The sequence below is a fragment of the Calidris pugnax genome, unplaced genomic scaffold (genome assembly GCF_001431845.1).
Source record: "Calidris pugnax isolate Ruff unplaced genomic scaffold, ASM143184v1 scaffold58, whole genome shotgun sequence".
NCBI classification, from domain to species: Eukaryota; Metazoa; Chordata; class Aves; order Charadriiformes; family Scolopacidae; genus Calidris; species Calidris pugnax.
The window spans coordinates 6772819-6792194 of record NW_015090868.1 but is presented as its reverse complement, the minus strand read 5'-3'; the positions used below and the strand labels follow the sequence as shown (position 1 = coordinate 6792194).

Here is a 19376-nt window from a genome sequence, read left to right as displayed (position 1 = left end):
TGCAATTTTTAGTTTGAAAGTATGGTCTCAAACTCCTCTGCCACCGTAAAACTCTTAAGTAACACACAGATGATAAATAATTTGGTATGACAGCGATTTTAGCCTGTGATCTTGATAACAAGATTAAATTAGGCAGTTCTTTCAGTAGAAGCTGGAACTGTTTATTCTGGTCCATTAGTCAAGTGTTCTGAGAATTTGACATGTTTACTCTCAGACTTAAAATATATTTAGAGATTGCGTGTTCAACTTCTGCCTTTGCCTTTCCAACAAAATGTTGAAGTCACAGTAAAAACTGATTTTCTTTTATAATTGAGATAATTTCTTCTATTTCTTCTTTATATTTTCTTCTATAATTGAGATAAATATCAGTGTTAAATTCATGCCTGTTAACAATAACATTATACTCTAGACTTTTAATTAATGCATTTTAGTAACCTGCTTGACAAACTTAGCTTAAAATGTATTAGCTGTGTACTCTGTGCAAAATACTGTGCTGTAGTAAATAACTGAAAATGCAGATTACTTCATGAATTAATTTCACAGAATCTATACGAAAATTCTTTGAGGTGATGGATTTTGCCTAATAGTAAACTTTAAAAGGTTAATATATTTTTCAGACACATTCAAGTGTCTCTTTAAATTCATCATTGTGTTGTTCTGTCTAATAATAATTAAGATGAGGTATTGGTATTTACATGGCATAAACTAGAATATGAACTATCATATGTTGGATGACATTGTTTCATAAGCATTTTATGCCAGCTGTCATGCACAAAGTGCATGGGCTTAAAATGAAATATGATTAAAAACATTTAGTATATAATATTTATATATAATATACTAGTTAGAATGAAAATACAGGGGCTGAGTTTGTAGTTCATGTGAGAAAGCACAGACCATGTAGGTCCAAAGGAAAGCTGTGGAGATCAATGATTTTTACATAGAATTTTTGTATACATAGAATAGTTGTATAGTTAGTATAGTTTGTTATAGTTTTTACATAGTTGACAAGTTCCAAATATAAAAATACTGTCAAGGATCAAAAGTGTGAAATGCAGGGTTCAGTTCCCAGATCTGATCAGTCAGAAGAAACGGAAGAGAGAAAACAAAGGTGTGTGTGAGCAATCAAGAACTAACACCCAAAATAATCTTTTACTGACATGTTGCTGTTCTGACACCAGACTGATCACTACTTAATTACACACAAAAAAAAGGAAGTGGTCAACCAGGACTTTAAAAGATACTTGAGCTTTTATGATTGAAATTAACTTCAGTTCTGAAATAGGTACGTTTTTCCCCTGAAGATCTGAGTAACTCCTGTTACAAAGACCAAAAATTCTGTGTGCATATTTGAACACTCAGGGTTAAAACTATTTATGACAATGAATCATTTGTGTGCCTCAGCAGTCCTGTAATTAATTTTGAGAATGGTGACATTAAGGCTCGATACACCCAGCCATTCTGCTGATAGCTGCACAGGAGGAACCTACAGTTCATATTCTTTCAGGTTCCCCATGGAAGCTTCAACCAACAACTGCAGAACCCTCCGTGCCACGATTCCTTCCGCTTTGTAGTTTTTCTTCCACATCTGTATTTGTTCTTTTCTTTCTCCCTGCAAGTAATTTTGCCCTGGTTCTCAACTGCCTGTCTTTGGTTACCATCTGGCAGAGCCTGGGGTGCAATGGGAGCTGGATTACAACGCTAGGAGTTTGAAAAGTCATTATAAAATACTTTTGTAACAGTAATTTGTTGTTCCAGTAAGCCCTGGTCAAACTGTTACGCCACTTGATACACCGTGAAGCTGCAAGTAAACCTTTTTTATTTTCTGAAAGTGAAATTAGGGAAAGCATGTATTGAAGAATTTCACTAAGTGGTACTTGAAATATTAAATCAAACCAGGACATTAGTAAAAATTGTTTCCAAATACGGGTTTCTTAGTTAAGAACCAGAACCATTTTGTGCACTCGGCTTGGTCCAAAGGAGTTTTTTAAAAAATCCAGAACAGGAGAAAAGCAACCCTAAACTCCAACCACTTCCATCTTGGCCATTTATGAAAAATGTTTGCACAGGAACTATCAAGTTCTCTTTTGACTCGTAAATGATGTTATCTGCTTTGGGGGGTTTTTGGTATGTGTTTGTTTTTAAGGTAACTTCGTGAGAAGCATTTTGCAGCCTGCTGTGAGGTTACTGAAGAGCAAAGCTGCTGTTGTGACTCCAGAAGGAGGAGCAGGAGATGTTCTCCAGTGTTCTGCAGAGGCAGCTGGGTTAGAAGGTTCTCTTACAAACCTGGCAGCCATCAAAGATGCTTCTGAAGGGTGGGCAGCCATTGCCCATGAAACAAAGGACACGGAAACATCACACCAGGGAGAAAATTCAGAATTTGCCTTTCTAATAGTAAATGGTAAAGATGGAGACAAGCAACTTTTTGTGGATCTAGGTAAATATAAGAAGTGCTTTTAAACCTCTTTGGGGGTAGAACAAATGTTAAATGAGATGTTCCTTAATCTTTGATTAATCCTTAATCTTACTGTTGTCCCTATGGTCAGAATTTAAACCAAACACAGTACGTGTTGAAACCCTGCTCATAAACGCTGTACTTTCAAGAAGCCTTAGACTCTTGGTCCATGGAACTTCTTCTATTACTACATTTAATTATTTTCTTCTGAAGTTTGAAGAAACTCTTGCCACACAAGAGTTATCCTTGTTCCTAAGGATAATGCTCCTATGTGGATTAAAAGAGGATAGTGTGTATGGCTTTTGTGTCATTTTGGTTGAATTAGAAGCTGCTTAATTGCGGAACAAGCCTTAAAGGCATGATGTTCTGTATTGTTCTACACGTGTGAATTGAGCCTTTGTCCCCTCTTTGGAATGGCAGTTTCAGGCTTTAATGACAGAAATGTTGGGTTGGGCACTTCATGCCCCAGCTGGGCTGAGCCCGTTTGTAGCATTAAAATGTTAAAAATCTCCAGGAGCACAGCAGCCACAGTCAAACCAGAGTTAGGAAGTTCCAACCTTCTCCATCCCCACAGCTGGTTGCTCTGCTTTTTGCCCCCCATCTTAGCACCCTTTTGCACAGCAGTGTCTTATGTGCTTGAGGACTTCATCATGGGTTTGCTCAGACTTCTCTGAAGAATCCCCAATTCCTTCAAAATCTCATGGAACTCAGGATTCAATTTCTCACTGGCCTTGTCAGTATCTCTGACTTGTTGAAATGCAATCCCCAAGCTATAAGGCCCTATAATAGGCTTCTCCATTACTGACTCAGGATTACTTTGCACCTACTGTTCAAAAGTAGTTGTGAGTGGAAATTGAAAACGTTATTTACTGCATCACCTTTTAAGAATTCGATGTTACTCCCCAAAAATCAACCATCCTCAATATTTATGTTACGACATCACCTCAAAACTGGAAAGCTAAAATCAAAGTAACTGGAAATACTGAGTTACATCATGAGGCTGCAGTGACAGAAAGCTATGCAGCATTCCTGTTACATCAGTTCTGGAAATTCTTTTATCTTCGTGAAAATGAAATGCAACCCACAAATAAAGCACCCACATCCTCAATAAATTTTTAGATTAGGCAATGTTTAAAGATAACTCATATTTTTTGTTGTTGGTTTTGAGACTAGAATTGACCTTTCTGGGTACATGTTTCAGACAAGTGGTGTCTGGTCCACAGAAAACAGGAAGTTTGATGAATCTTAAGTCTTTTCTGGTTGAAATAATAATGCAGCCTTTTAAGCTTAGTTGCATTTCACAAACTTTGTGTAAAAGCACCGATTTCTTATACTGAAGGGAAACTTTTAGCAATGGTAATGTCAGAATGATTAAAACACCTACATAGAGGTGTTGAGTGTCTTAATAACATAAGCATAAGATATAAATATACAATATGAAAATATAAATATTTATATAGACATAAAAATGTACCTGTGTAACTGTGTTGCATTTCTTCTCTGGGATGTCAGCCGAAGTCAGTGAGAGTTTTTGTCCGTCCTTAAGGCCCGTGGCTGGGTCTAAGAAAAACTGCTTAATTTGCAAGCTCTAAGTATCTTAACTCCCAGCCAGCATTGTTATGTTAAGAAATACTTGTTTTCCTGCAGGAGTTTATACAAAGAACAGAAATTTCCGGATGTATAAATCATCAAAAGCAGGAAAAAATGTGATTCTGAAGATAGCAGAGGATAATCAGTTTGTCCCTCACTGCGAAGAGAATGTTTCCTTGGAAGAAGCCTATTTTCTTTCTTCCTTGATCTGCAATATTAGGTAATTGTTTCATTCCAATGGATTGGAAAATATTTTAAATACTTATTTTAGTGGTTTTAGTGGTTTTTCTCCTGCAGCAGTTACAAATAACTGCTATCAATGGGCAGTTGTTCCATGAACGTCGTTACAGTATAGTTTAGGAGTTTCTTTCCAGTAGAATTCCTTCAGTTTGAAGAAAAAATTTCTTGGGACTCTTTTTCCTTTTTTTAAAATTTCTTATTTTATTTTTTAACTTACCTTCAGTTGGTCAAGGAACAGAGAACATGTGGTACTGCTTCCGAGTTGTGCCTCGTTTCTCTATTCTGTATAGCTTTGAAGGGAAAAATTACGGTTTTCCAGTTAATTAAATCTGAAAAGTCAGAAAAATTCTGAAAACTTCAGAAAAATATTTTCTGAAGCATGATTAAAAAGGTAAAAAAAGGATTTTTGTCTGTCTTTACTCGTGTTTCCCATTTGGTACAGATCCCTCCACAGGTTGGATACTGGTACATACAATAATCAATTTTTCTGTATCTAAACCTCTGATATATCTTACCCAAAGCTGACTGTATCTTAAGATGATCCCAATCGTTGCTGCAGCAGAGAGAAGGTTACTGTATCTAAACCTCTGATATATCTTACCCAGAGCTGCTTCTATCTTAAGATGATCCCAGTCGTTGCTGCAGCAGAGAGAAGGTTAAATGGTACATCCCTCTGAAGGGATTTTTGCCAGGATCCCAATGTTGGTGCTCTGGAGGAGGGTTCCCTGCCCTCTGCTGGTGTGTGAAGTTGGGGGAAACCACATAAACTGGTACATCCCTCTGAAGGGATTTTTGCCAGGATCCCAACGTTGGTGCTCTGGAGGAGGGATCCCTGCCCTCTGCTGGTGTGTGAAGTGGGGGGAAACCGCCCAAATCAGAGGAAAAAGTGCCTGAGGGACAGTGGGAGGTGGCATCAGGATGGCAGGGAGCAGGTGGCCCAGGACTGTTCTCTGTTGTGTCTCATTGGGTTATGTCACAGGATGTTACACCACACCACCTTACGCTGTAAGAATCACACATTTTCCTTTGTTTCCTCTTTTCTTCAGAACGAGGGATGACACACGCATGCTGTCATCTGGCTTTCCTGAGGAGAGAAGAACATCTGCTATTTTAAACAGGGAAACTCCCAGAAGCAGTAGAGGTACCTCGAGCCTTTTCCACTCTATAGTAAAAGAGAAAAAAAAAACACTTCTTAAATTGGAGGTGCTGTGATTGACACCTCTGACAACCTCTAGGAGAGGTGGCCTGAATGGCATTTGCCCTCCCCCTCCCACCCACATGGTTTAAAGGTGGATGGGAAATAAACACTGGGTTTACCCCTGGTTTTATTGAAGGGTTTGGTGCAAATCAATCAATCACATGTGTTTTGTGTCTGTGCTCTATATAACAATTACCTTTCACAGTAACCAAATCAGTAACGGTGCTTATCGGTGGTCTTTGTTTTAACAGATCCCATGGAAGGTTATCAGGAGTCACCATATCCAGAAATTGATCATTTTGTTCATTCTTTGGTTAATAAAGACGGGGTGCAAGGAGGTAAAGACCATTTTGCTATTTAGAAATGAGTATTCCGCAGTGGTTTTTAAAGAGTTAATTAATTATTTTTTTGCCCCCCAGGGATACGGCGATGGAATTACTTCTCTCTGGAAGAAATACTTGTATACGATATTTCTGGTTATCGTTGGTGTGAAAATATTGGAAGAGCTCACAAAAGTAACAACATAATGTATGTTCTTGGACTATCCACTTTAAGACAGCCTTTTTTATTTTCCTGCTTAACTGTTATTCTATAAAAATGCTGAAAAAAGTCATCTTCACGCCCTTTAAAATACCCACCTAAAGATGCCAACATTACAAATCAGAGTATGGTGAAGTGGTTAAGTGGAACCGTGCTTTGATGCTTCTTCATTAGGAAGCTGAACAATCAGAAATAAGCTAAGTGGAACCGTGCTTTGATGCTTCTTCATCAGAAATAAGATAAAGAAAACAGATCAGTCCTAAATTAATTTATAGCGCATCTTAAATTGCATTTTTAAGTTATTCAAAAGACAAAGGTAGCTCCTGCTACCACTTCAGTCGAGATGAGTTTTGCCAGTGACTCTGCAAGGACTCAGACTTTTTTTTTAAAGCAAAATTAGTGTTGGAAAGTCAGGACATTAGAATTTCAGGATGTCATTAGTAGAAACGTTTTAACTTAAAACTAATTCTATATAACATTTAAAATAACTGAAAGATAAAGAATGTGTTTTTGAGAAAGATGTATCTATATCAAAAGCCCCACAGCCAGTAGGCTCAATGAACTGGGTTGTCTGATCAGTTGACAGGAAACAGTGATTTTTATCTGGTTTTTGTAATGAAATGATCTGTACCAGCAGCAGCAACAAAATCTTATCTTCCAGTTTAGAGCCCATACGCTAATCTTACTTTAAGCTTGGAAGAACAAAGCATTAATGTAATGAAGTTAAACTAAATTTCATTTTCAAATGCTAGTCTTAAAATATATTTCTTTTAAGACTTAAATGAAGAAACCTGAATACTGTTGGAAGTGTGTAAGAAGTATGTCAGGGCATGAAAGCCATATCCATAGATCCCTGTCCATTTAGTGTCAGAGTTTCATACTGTGCCCATTCACTTCATTTACGTGCTGTTTCTAAACCTTAAATTATTTCATTCTTAGGATTCTGGTAGACCTAAAGAAGGAAGTTTGGTATCAGAAGTGCCACGATCCTGTCTGCAGAGAACAAAACTTCAAATCACAAAGTATGTATTCTGCGATTTCCAAGCAATTACGCTTAATACTTTTTGGAGCGTTAACTTAACTTTACTTACTGCCGTGTATTTGGTTTAGGTTTCCCATTACCACCTCGGCTCTGTCTCCCTTTTCTTTTCAAAGAGGTACGTTTTGCTCCTGTCGATACACGCTGAAGTTCTTGTGAGTAAAGCTGTGAGGTGGCACCTCCATATAGCCATGTCTGAGTTCTCCAGCAGCAGCTCTAGCACAAAAAGTAGACGTGATCCCAGAATGCTCCAGTCAGAGGCACATCTAAGTCAGTGACCCTCAAATTTGAAGTTTGCTTAACTCTGTTTTAGTGTATTAAAGCAGTTCTGTTTACCCACGGGGGCAGAATATTTAAACCAACCTGATGCTGCACTGAGACTCTAAGCTCTGACCATAATAATTTTTTCCACTGAGTAAGCAGTAAGAGTTGGCATCTTTGCAACTTTTAATTTTACACTTTTAAATGTCATATTACATCACATATGTGCCAGATTAATGGCATGTTAAGTGCTACTTAACACTAATAGCTATTGATGATCTGCTTATTTCATAGAAAGTATAATTTAAATGCATTTTCAGGTCCTGACAGTATGTTTAAACACACACTAAAATTAGTTTTAACCAGGGACACCTCCCACCAGACCAGGTTGCTCCAAGCCCCATCCAGCCTGGCCTTGAACCCCTCCAGGGATGGGGCAGCCACAGCTTCTCTGGGCAACCTGGGCCAGGGTCTCACCACCTTCAGAATATAGAATTTCTTCCTGAGATCTCATCTAAATCTCCCCTCTTTCAGTTTAAAAGTGGAATAAATGGTATTCTTGTTTCTAAAAGGAAGAAGAGTTTGCATTGGTGGATGAAAGGGGGAACTCAGAAGAGAAACCAGAGCCACATTCTAAGGCATTAGACTTGTCAGAAAGGTCAGTCTCTCTAGAAAAAAGCTTCCTGTGGTCAGACAGCGAGTGGGACGACGCAAGCGATGACGCCTGTTTCCTCGAAGCTACCGATGACGTGGAACTGGCTGAAGCTGCAGATGACAGTCTGAATGAAGCCATGGAAGAAATTCCTGATGAAGTTCTTCTGGAAGCTTTAGGGCAGCAGGACCCTTGCGTTGAAGGTGGCAGGTGACCACAGACCTGGCTGGCAAAGGGACGGCCAGTGACAAAACCTGCTTTAACCGAAGGTGCATATCGCCTGCCTCCTGCCAAAGGCACTGCCACAGAGGCCAAAAATGCTCTTCCAGAGCTGGAAGACAAAGAACTGAGCAACAAGTATCCTCACAACTGCATGACCTTCAACAAGCAGGAGGGGATTGTGGAGGATTACATGGGGCTGAAGGGTACTGGACTGAAAACTCCTCACAAATGATGCTCCAGGTTTAGCACTTTTAACCCCCACCGCTGTACAGCTTCTGGTTCCTTAGCTGTACCTCTGAGTTTTAATGAGAAGCCAAGTAAAATAGATCTCTTTACTTCCAGAAACGGGAGGAAATTTTTTATTTCAAATACAAATGTAATAAAAATATTTATCTATTAATAGTTCAACCACTGTCTATGCGTTCTCTTTTAAAAGTATATCTTGCTTTCAAGGTCACATTACTAGCCCAAGACTAAAACCCAACACTGTCAACAGAGCACAGAAAAGTTTTACTACTTTACCTGGAATTGCTGTTTCATTAATCTCACTGATGTTCTGACTATTTGACAACAGGAGACAATATCTGATGAAGTCACTGACTTCTTCTAAACACTGAGGCAAAATACAGCAACAATGATTAAACAAGCTTTAAGCAATGACTGTTCTAATAGTTGTGCCTAACGAATGTCCATAATTCTATTAAAACGACTTAATGTTTCTCTGGTGACTTCCCTCTTTGTGCAGCCAGAGCCTTTTCCAATTTCTTATTAATGTTCTGGAAGTGTCTTTCTGCTCCAAGAATTCCCCGTGACTCCACCAGAAGAGCAGGGAGGCTGGCAGTTCCATACTGTTGAGGGAATAAAATGACAAGGCACCATTTTTAATTCTTGGGAAGAAAAAATAAAAATCATTTATGTATCTGTATTTCTATTTCCTCTATCTGAAATGATGCAACATGGTTTTTAAGAGTGAGAAAGAGTCTTCTCCAAGGGTGGGATTTCCTTACACCTGGCAGGAACGTAGGAACAGAAAGCAGCACACCAGGCCCTGTGCATTAACCTCCTTACCTAAGGGGAAGTACCACAGCTTCCCCCACCACCTTTCAACAATAGCAACAAAAGAAATTGGTTACTTCTTTCTCACTCTTAATCTTTCTTCGATTTCTATGAAAAAAATCTTGGGCCTGAGGACAACCTTCTACGTCCTTTGAACTCCTGGACTTAGACAGCAAGGGGGCAGGATCCTCTCTGCAATACTTCAGTTTCTAACATGAGACCCCAAAAAGAGAGTAAGATACTATAGTTACAGCAACGATTCCCACACTGCTCCCACAAAGACAATTAACAAAATACTGCTATTCAATGTAATTTAAAGATTAATAGAAATATCCACCAGTCAGGAAATAAAAAAGGGCGGGGGTGAGGGGGGCTGATGAAGAACAGTTCAGAAACACCCCAAAATATGTACTTACGACCACTTTTTGTTTTGGGTTTTCCTCTCTATAATTCAAACAGTCCTGCTGTAAGTCCTTTAAATCAGTAAGTAACTCAGTTGCCTGCCTCAAGGAAGATTTCCTCTCCTGCAACTCGGCGCATTCTCTTTGCAGCTGCATCAGTTGCCGTTCAGCCCTGAAAAAGATCAAGGCCTTGATGACTGTATCTGCGTTTTTATTTCACGAGGAACTACGAACGTAATTCCTCTGCAAAAGACTCAAGGAAAAGCCTGTATGTTATATGCAGCTTGGATTCGGGGAAGCCCAAGTGTTCTTCCAAAGAACATCACTCCTGTGTTGTGTATCTAAATGATACTTAAGATTAATGCCAGGTTAGAGAAGGGGAATCGTGTGGCCACAGGAGATGGAAACTACTCAGAGGCATCCCTGTCACACTGCAGAGGTGAACAAAATATGTTCTCCCACCTCAGAACCAAAAAAACTCTGTGCAAATTTATGATTTATCCTCTTTGTGATTCCAATTGTAACGTTAAGTGTTTTTCTTACAAACATATGGCCCCAAATACCATCCCCGTTACCAGTTAACCCAGAGAACTTGCCAGAATGACTGTCTAAGCAACGACCAATTGTAACGTTAAGTGTTTTTCTTACAAGCATATGGCACCAAATACCATCCCTGTTACCAGTTAACCCAGAGAACTTGCAAGAATGACTGTCTAAAGCAACTGAAATATAGACAGGAGAGCTTATCCTGAGCTTTTGTAAAACCAGTGAAGCAATACAGAAGTACAGCTTCATCAAAATAAAATGAAAAAAAACCCCAGAAAAGTTCCTTTCACTTCTGAATTATAAAATACCATGCTCAGTTCTTCAGGCTATTGTTGTGTGTCATTAGCTACATACCCAATTTGTTCTTCCCTGAGCTGCAACAGTCGCTGCCTTTTCTTTTTGATGTCTGTTATAACCTGAAAAAAATAGTGAGGAAAGTCATTGAAATGCTTCTGTAACTTCAAAGGCAAACATCTCCAATTTCATCAGCTTTTTCTCTTTGGAGTTTTACGCTTCTGATTCTGGCTGTGGAAGAACCCAAGATACCAGACCTCGTAGACCACCATATTTGAAATTCGTATTTTAGACATTTTAAAGAACTTTAAAGGGTTAAACTCTCATCTCCATCCAAAATGCTCTTAAGGAACACCGGATTTACAAGCAAAAGGAGTTTGTGATATTTTTGAACTCCAACACAACCATGGTTTTCCTTTGTTTCTGTTTTAAAAATGCAGACTAAAACAAATGTACGTTCAATATGATTGCCGTTAACTAAAGAATTAAGCATAATTAACCTGCCTTTAAGACAACATCTGATTTAAAAACAAAACCAAAACTGATCAAAAATCTAAATTTCACACCTAACAAATCTGATTTTAAACAACTGTGTAAGAGGCAAAATAAGAACGCTAGATGTGTATTCAAATTTGCATTTTACCTGCAGAGCAGCTACACCTAACAAATCTGATTTTAAACAACTGTCTACAAGGCAAATAAGAACACTAGATGTGTATGCAAATTTTCATTTTACCTGCAGAGCAGCCTACTGTATCACTTCAAATTGCCAAGACTTTAGCACACTAATTGCTACCTCCCAGAACAAGCTCTCTCTCAAATTGCCAAGACTTTAGCACACTAATTGAACAAGCTTTCTGTTGACTTTACTTGTTAAAAGCTATTTTGTCATTGAAAGGAAGAGGTTAATCCAGGCAGAAAACTTCTTAAATCTCTGCTTCGGGGCATCCACCTCTCTCCTGATGAGAGCACTGCCATGTTTTCCTGCTCTTACACTAATTCCTCCTCCTGCCAACACTCCCCTCTTGCATTTTCAGCCAGATTTTGCAGGTATTTAGGGAATGCAGCTCCCTTGGACTTCTCTCCTTTCAGCTAAACAATCCAATTCTACCCCCACAGGTCACCTGCTCTCCCAGGTTTTATAGTCACCTATGTTTCTTGAAGGTGAGCTCTCAAGATTTAATGGGCTCTCCAGAGGCCTCACCAGTGTTTATTTAAAAAAAAAAAAAAAAAAGAGACATTCACATATATAGATACCTACACATCCTAATGTGCATTCCTTCTTTTTACACCAGAATAGCAGTATATGTACAGAGTTTTACTTTCCCAAAAAAACCTCTGGTGGTTCCCAGTTCTCTATTTGTGCAGTTGATTCTGTAGGACAGTACACTTTTTTGTATATTATTCTTTTTACACCAGAATAGCAGTATATGTACGGAGTTTTACTCAGATCTTTCCCAAAAAACCTCTGGTGGTTCCCTGTTCTCTATTTGTGCAGTTGATTCTGTAGCACAGTACACTTTTTTGTATATTATTTTATTTCTTCTAGTCAACTTCTTGAAATTTCAATGCCCACCTCCATATGCTGTAGAATATAGTGATATCTATGTATTTACCTTAGCATTTTTCTTCTTCATATTCTTTAACCCCTGGATCTCCCTTATCTACAGAGGAAAAGAAGAATTACAGAGGGACTATGGAACTTGATTTCATCTCCAGCCTCCTAAAAACACAGTTGCAAGAATTATTTGGGAATAATATAAAAAGCTATTTAAAGCTACTACATTTGGTTCAAAGGAAGATTACAGGTGTATCTTTCATCTCTCCTCGGGCCAGAGGAAGACTGTTACACAAAATCAGTCATCTTGCACCAGTTAGTGCAAGTAATAATTCTTGTACCAATTAGTGTAATACTACCTAGCCTAATTTTTCTATAATTTTCTAAAAAACCTATAAATCTAGTCATTTTAAAACCTGCCCATCACTTAGAACTACTTTCAGTACTTATCCATTGTACTTATCACAACTCCTACAAAGTTTTGAGTTTATTTTACTTGTTGTAATTAGTGAGAAGAAATCTTAGGCTTCCAAGTGAACAAGCTTTTTATAGTTAGGTTCAAACTGTTAATAAAAAAAGGACGATTTTTCCTGAGAAAGGCCTCTACACAACAGTCACTGAGAGGCCATAAAAAGGTTAAACCATCAACCTTTTATAACAGTTTTATCCTGACAAGAGGTTAGAAAATTTGAAGTATCATAAAATAAATGTGTAAAGGACAACATAAACCCATAGGCATTTTGATTACAATGTAATACACAGCTCTATAATCACTACCACAAAATTGATTTTGTTTACGGTCTGCTTACCAGGTCGGTGATCTGGTCCTTGAAAGCTGAACAGAAGCCGTTGATGGCTTTTCTGCCAACGTTTGATTCTATCCTTTGTCTGGAGGAGTCAGGGGGACAAAACACAACCCATTTGGTTTAGTGAAGGAGAAATCTCATCCAAAAGCATTCCTTGGAGCAATGAATAAACCCCAGTGTTAAGCAGCCGCTAGCACAGGCAACTGTGGATCTTTTGTGTACTGGCAATAGCTTAAATTTGGCTTTGAAAAACATCATCTGTGTCGTGTTGTTCTTATGCTTGGAAAAAGTATCAAATTCCTGGAGACCACCTCAAGATCACATATGAAAAATATCATTAAAATAACATCAGAACATAAGTGTGCAATACCAATTCCCTAAAGGACAGCCCATTAGCAAAAACGCAGGTGGTTTGTTTTTAGAACTTTAGGTATTCAGCCACAGGAAAGCAGAATATTTACCTGTAATTTGCTGCTATCTTCTCAAATTCAGCCAGAACAACATCCAGCTCTGTAATATCTCTGGAAGATCTCTTCAGCTCTTTGGGACACCAAACCTCTACAGAGCACGAGCTAGTCACTGAAACAACAGAGTAAAGAGAAGCACTCTACAATTCAGGTACTGCTTCTAAAATAATAGAAAAGTTATTGTGCTCACCATTAAAATAACCATCTAAAAATTATCAATATTTTAATAGGAAACTTGAGAAGAGGGAAATATGAATTATCTCATCTCTGATCTCATCTCTGATGATGGAGCTATGATAGACTTATCTGGGAACACTTTAGAATTTGGATGATCGATTACATACAACTTATTTCTTATTTTTCATCATTCCAAACAAGTCCACTTTATTACACTAACTAATAAATTGTACAGTGCGCTGTAGATAAATCTGTTTGTGCTGTAAAAACTATTAGCCTGAGTTTGGGCAACCTCCATGACTCAAAGAACCATGAGTTGTTATATCATATTTGTATATGTTTTGTATCAATACCATATATATATATAAAAGAAAAAAAAAGCCATACACAAATAGGTTTCTTGCAATAGTATCATTAGCTAATTCCACAAAACTGCGTGCCAGGGATATCACACGCTTCACCCGCTCAGGGGAGCCATAGGCAAGTCCAGGGATGCAAACTGTGGGGATCAGAGCTTCTCATTTTAACTGTCACTAACGAGTATCTAGACCAAACCTGAAACTAAAACCTTCAAATTCTACAAACAATATGCTGCTACCTATCAGAAATGAAAACCATTGAGTTATGGAAAAGCATTCATCTTGAATGAGGAAAAGCCGTATGGGAATTCTGAAAAGTCTACTTTACCAGAAGGATCTGCTGTGTTCTCTGATGATTTGTCCTCTGATGATTTGTCTTCTGATGATCTGTCCTCTGACGACTTGTCCTCTGATGATTTGTCCTCTGATGATCTATCCTCTGAAGATTTGTTCTCTGATGACCTGTCCTCGGACGATTTGTCCTCTGATGACCTGTCCTCTGATCTGGCCTCCAAAGGCCGCTGCTTCTTTTTTGCTGGAGTTTGAGCAGTATTCAGGGCCTTCTGTGATATAAAAAGCAGATTAACATCAAAAAAAACCCCAAACCCTTAGGTTTACTCATTTAAAATTCTGAGAGATGGCATTTGGGCAGAACACACGGAAGTATTTCAGCTTTTCATGACTGACACATCAGTCACATTCACTGAGGGCTCACTCTTTTGCCAGAATTGCAGCACAGCGGTCACACCCCTGGACTGCATTTTACAGAAGGATTTTCAACACTTTCAATGAATTTCAGCACGTAAAACACTTTTATGCAAATCATAGGCCTATTTCCTCCAGTCTGCAGAGAGTTAACCCTTCCACAGTGCACCTGGAAGCTAAGGGGGCCAGAAGCATTTAACACTAATTCCAGTCTAAGCGTGGAAAAACACTCATTCCAAACCAAGTGGGCTTTTTTCTGTATTTCCAATATATATTCAAAATTAATTTTATCCATGGAAAATTCAATTCTCATAAATATGTTCTTCAATACTGAACAACCATGAGAGATTTACATTCCATTTAGTGTGCCACTCTTTAAGAACATGTATTCCAGATATAAAGAAGATATAGAACATATTGCTCATAAATATGTTCTTCAATACTGAACAACTATGAGAGATTTACATTCCATTTAGTATGCCACTCTTTAAGAACATGTATTCCAGAAGATATAGAACATATTCCCAAGAGAAGGGGCTACAGGACACAGGAACACCAGGCTGCTACATTCCCCATTGTCATGAGACTGTAGCTTTACAGTGTTTCACTTGGCCATCTACAGGAATACTTCGAGGATTAATTATTTGGGACATAATTAAATACTAAGGAAGAAACGAAAGGTCTTGCTCTCCAGGTACAGTGTTTCACTTGGCCATCTACAGGAATACTTCGAGGATTAATTATTTGGGACATAATTAAATACTAAGGAAGAAACGAAAGGTCTTGCTCTCCACTCCTCTCTTAATCCAGGCACAGCACAAAGTAATTTAAAATTAAATTGACCAATACACTCATGCAACTTTCTCTGTACCGTGTTCTCCTTAAGGGGTTCAGGATCAGCCGCGCTCCGTTTCTGAGTGTCACCACCAGATGTTTTCGAGTGATGCAGACTCTTACTAGGAAAAGAAAAATATCCACGTGTAAATCCACTACACACTGAGAGCAATCTTCAACCTTACAAACAAAATAACAACAAAATACAGTACATACAAACAAACATACAACAAAATCTTAGGTTTGGGGGAAACATTTTGTATCGCTACGTCACTCGGTTTGTGTCTCCTAAAACAACTACGTAAAAAGTTGCAAATGGCAGATAAAGGGAAATAGAAACTTTATCCCTCAACAGCAATCCTTGCAACAATTAAAAATCCATTACTACCTGACCATGTTGCTTTGAGAAGAAACTTCAAAACAGGAACAAAATTATTACTGAGGGTATTTTAGCAGGAAAGGAGGCATGGCAGGGTTAGAAATTAAAACACACAAAAACCCCCCACATTCTCATACAAGCTCTGTTATTGTCTTGCTAGTTAATTCAAATAAGAAATAGTTCAGATTTAAACCAAATTTGATTTAGCAAACGAGAAACACACTAAAATTTGTGTTTAAAGATTTTTTTGAAAATTAATTTTCTTTGTTACATGTAATTTACCTGACTTTTACTCATTTTCCATTTTTCAACTTTTTCACTTTAAATCCACCAGCGTTTAGAGGACTAATTAGTATCTCACAGAGATTTTAAAATAATCTTTTAATTTGGAAAAAAATACAGTAAGTACTTAAATCAATGTACTGCTTGCAAAAGGCAAACAGTAACTTATTCTCCCATTTCTTTTCTACATTCCCCAACCTTCCTTACTCTTTTCTCATATGGGAAATTCTAAGTTAAAGCATCTGTTTAATAAGCAAGTAGGGAATCCTGACAAACAGAACTTTTTCCCCCATTTAATCTAAAAAGCTAAAAGATTAAATGCTGGTGATTATTATTTATTTTTTTTTCACCAGACCTTCTTTCTGCCTTTTTCCTCTGGAGAGCTGAAACACGACCAAGCTGCTCATGTTGCGATTGCTCCTCTCCGTAAGCGCCCACAGCGGTACTGTGCAACGGGTGATCTGGGAAGGGCAGAAAATAATGATTAATAATGATCTATAAAGAACAGAAAATAACCCCTATCAAAATTGTTCCCCTCTGTCCAGGCAAAGAGCGTGGACACATCAGCGCTGCCCGCCGTCAAGCACGCACTTAGAATATTTGTGGTTTGCTCACTAATAAAAGGAAGTCTTGTAAAATACATTATTTGAATAGCAGGATAAAAGAATATACATAGCTAAAAGCTTCATAGTTTCTATATTCATCTATCTGCTGTTTCTTTACAAACTGGAACCAAAAGTGCAAGAAAGCTCAGCATGTCCGTGTGGCACACAGCAAGCAAAACATTTTGTACACTTGATTTAAAGTCTTTCTTTGCTATGGCACGCAGCAATCTTCTATCCATTTAAACAACTACTTTATAAGTTTTACCTTTTTAAATATGGATTTTCAGCTGATTTATTGGATGCTACAAGAAGACAGTCACAGCTGCTTCACAAAGTTTGTGAATGTAGAATTCTCAAAGGTGGCTACCAGGATGCATTAAAACACTGAGAACCTTAAGATTTTAGCCTGCCTTCTGTAGTGTATATTTCTTTTTTCAGGCATATTGCCATAAAAGTTTAGTGTTAGCTTATATTAGTGTTAGTGGACATCCTTTTTATTGTTTTTAACAGACACCACAGAAGTGAGGAAGGGCTTTTCCTTTTGCAGACTATCCCTTATGACAACCTGTTTGTTATATTGTTCTTTATCGTTCACTTTCAACGCTGTTTCTTGTAGTTACATGTATATTTCCGTCGATTTCTTAGTGTAATAACTGTTACAGTGGAGAAACAGCCCTTATTTTTTTCCCTACAACTTCTAATTACATGTTTTTTCTTACCAATGTTGACATGTATGTATTTAATAACAGAGAACTTCACACGGGAGCACATACTCCTTCTAAATTATCTTCCAGTATATTGAGGCCTCACAGCACAAGCTTTCATGAAGCATGAAAATGGCTTTAATGCTGCACTAAAAATAGTATGTTTTTATGAGGTTACTTTTTAAGTAGAACAACATCCCTGTGAATGTCTAAGTTTGCTGCCACGCAAACTTACAATTGCTCTATTGCTCTTACAATAGCAAAACATTTCACTTTATGATTTGTGTAATTATTTTAATAGAGCAACTTCAGATATTGAGCTTTTCTTTTAAAATGTAAACTCTTGCACAATTGCAATGTTATATTGCATGGAATTATACCATTCGGACTATAAAACTTTATAGAGAGCATTTTTCTTTTTCTTGCACAAACTACAGCGTTATTCTTGTTACTTCCTAAATGACAGAAAACGACACCACTATCAAAAAGCCCCCATCTCTCCTGCCCATAACTTTCTCTGGCAAAGAAACAATACCTTTCCCCAGGAAAGCATTGAAATATTTTGCCCATGTGTTTTGTTCATGAAAATCATGTATCAAATGACATTCAAGTTAATACTCACCAAACGAATCATCAAGCTCCTCGAGTTGATTCGCTTCTGCCACCTTCAATATCCTGGAGACATCTGGTTCCTCTGGCATTAGCAATTTCCAGCGAGAACGGGAGCTGGCTTCGTGTTCCTGCATGAGTATGAAATTAATCAATAGCTACTTCATCCAGCTTTTTCGGCATAAAACAGATGAAATATGACAATGAATTTCACAAACATTTGACTAGAAATACATTAAACTTGGACCATGTTGACAACTGAGCTACGATACAAAGTACTTAAGGCATGTGTTTTTTCCTCAGACTATGTTTTTTCCCCTCCAAGAGAACTAAAGGTATAAAACTAATCTATTCTATTTGCTGCTATACTGTAACGTGAGCTTTATCTTATTTTATAAAACTAAGTGCATAAGCTTAGAAATCCTGTAGCAGTCTAATATCTGGTTTTTATGATCTGTGGCCTTTTTCTTTTCAGGTGCTAAAATATTTCTTCTTTCACCTCTGTATTGCATTACAGTCCATCCTTGTCCAATCTAATGATTCTCACTTTAAAAAAAAAAAAAAGAAAAGCAATGCACAACTTCTTATAAGAGATAGAATTTATAAGTTAAGCATCAATTTTACAAGATTGTTTTCAAACTCTAGCCTATCTGAAAGTCAATGGCCAGTTTTTCCTGCCTGCTCCTAAAAGAAAAAAAGAAAAAAAAACACAGGAAAAGGAAAACCCCAGGACCCAAACAGTGCCCAGCAAAGCCCTGCGTTAATGCCTGCACCTCCAGAGCCAACGCCACAAGGGCACGGCAAAACAACACAACGCTTGCTGCTTTAATTCTGCTCAAGCTAGCAAAAACTTACCTTTAATTTACTTCTGGAATGACTTCTCTTCCTTTTCTTCTTAGAGGACATTTCGTTGTTCGATATAAGCTAGTAAACACACAACTGAGGATACAGTTGCCGAAGACGGTGACAGTTACCCGAGGATACCAACACAAACCCACTTTCTGTGTCTCAATACCTGGCAGAGAACGGGAAATCTTTGTTAATTCAACATATTATGCATAACTCACTTCAAAAGCAGTAAAACTCACTCTGTTAGAGCAGCCCAACGCCTGCCGTAGCAAGTATAAATCAGTAACAAGACATACATATTAAAAATGTAAAGCAAGGCGACGCATAACGCTACTTACACCTTTACTTTAGCTCCACAGCTGCCGCTCCCCTTAGGCGGGAGCCCCAGGCCCGGCCCGGGGCCTCAGGGAGGAAAATGGCGGCCGCCGGCCCCACCGCCCGCCCGCGGGGACACCGACCCCCCCAGGGCACCCACCCGCCTTCCCGCCGCGATTCAAACCGGACGGCGGGAAGGGTAGGAAGGGAAACGGATGGAGAAGGAAGGGGAG

At 38.3% G+C, this 19376-nt stretch overlaps 2 protein-coding genes across 3 annotated transcripts in view; one reads left to right on the top strand and one right to left on the bottom strand.

Annotated features, from left to right (window-relative positions):
* The window catches only part of PRIMPOL (primase and DNA directed polymerase), a 17892-nt gene extending 9287 nt beyond the window's left edge, over nt 1-8605 (top strand). Inside the window, exons 7-14 of the mRNA XM_014945655.1 lie at nt 2147-2437; nt 4103-4265; nt 5332-5426; nt 5735-5821; nt 5903-6011; nt 6963-7045; nt 7134-7180; nt 7896-8605. Coding sequence (XP_014801141.1) covers nt 2147-2437; nt 4103-4265; nt 5332-5426; nt 5735-5821; nt 5903-6011; nt 6963-7045; nt 7134-7180; nt 7896-8189 — 1169 coding nt within the window. The 3' untranslated portion in view covers nt 8190-8605. The remainder of the gene's footprint in view (nt 1-2146; nt 2438-4102; nt 4266-5331; nt 5427-5734; nt 5822-5902; nt 6012-6962; nt 7046-7133; nt 7181-7895) is intronic.
* Nucleotides 8540-19376, bottom strand: CENPU (centromere protein U). 2 transcript variants are annotated; one of them, XM_014945654.1, is made up of 12 exons: nt 19167-19376; nt 18835-18994; nt 17993-18110; nt 16417-16522; nt 15438-15522; nt 14190-14421; nt 13320-13437; nt 12862-12940; nt 12111-12158; nt 10555-10616; nt 9670-9826; nt 8540-9045 (listed from the first exon to the last, which is right to left on the bottom strand). In XM_014945654.1, exons 2-12 carry the CDS (start codon nt 18883-18885, stop codon nt 8908-8910), a joined length of 1194 nt encoding a protein of 397 aa, XP_014801140.1. In that variant the 5' UTR covers nt 18886-18994; nt 19167-19376; the 3' UTR covers nt 8540-8907. The 2 variants fall into 2 exon arrangements, with proteins under 2 accessions (XP_014801140.1, XP_014801139.1); XM_014945653.1 differs by having other exon boundaries at nt 14190-14424; nt 19167-19374.

Bases quoted from the DNA above. Each gene is read 5' to 3' on its own strand.
- CENPU (XM_014945653.1), bottom strand. From the start codon at position 18,885: ATGTCCTCTAAGAAGAAAAGGAAGAGAAGTCATTCCAGAAGTAAATTA. The intron at 15,523-16,416 runs GTCTGGTGAAAA...TTCTTTTCCTAG, and splicing joins AGGAAAAAGGCAGAAAGAAG to TAAGAGTCTGCATCACTCGA. The intron at 12,159-12,861 runs GTAAGCAGACCG...TTTCCTCTGTAG, and splicing joins AGGACCAGATCACCGACCTG to ATAAGGGAGATCCAGGGGTT.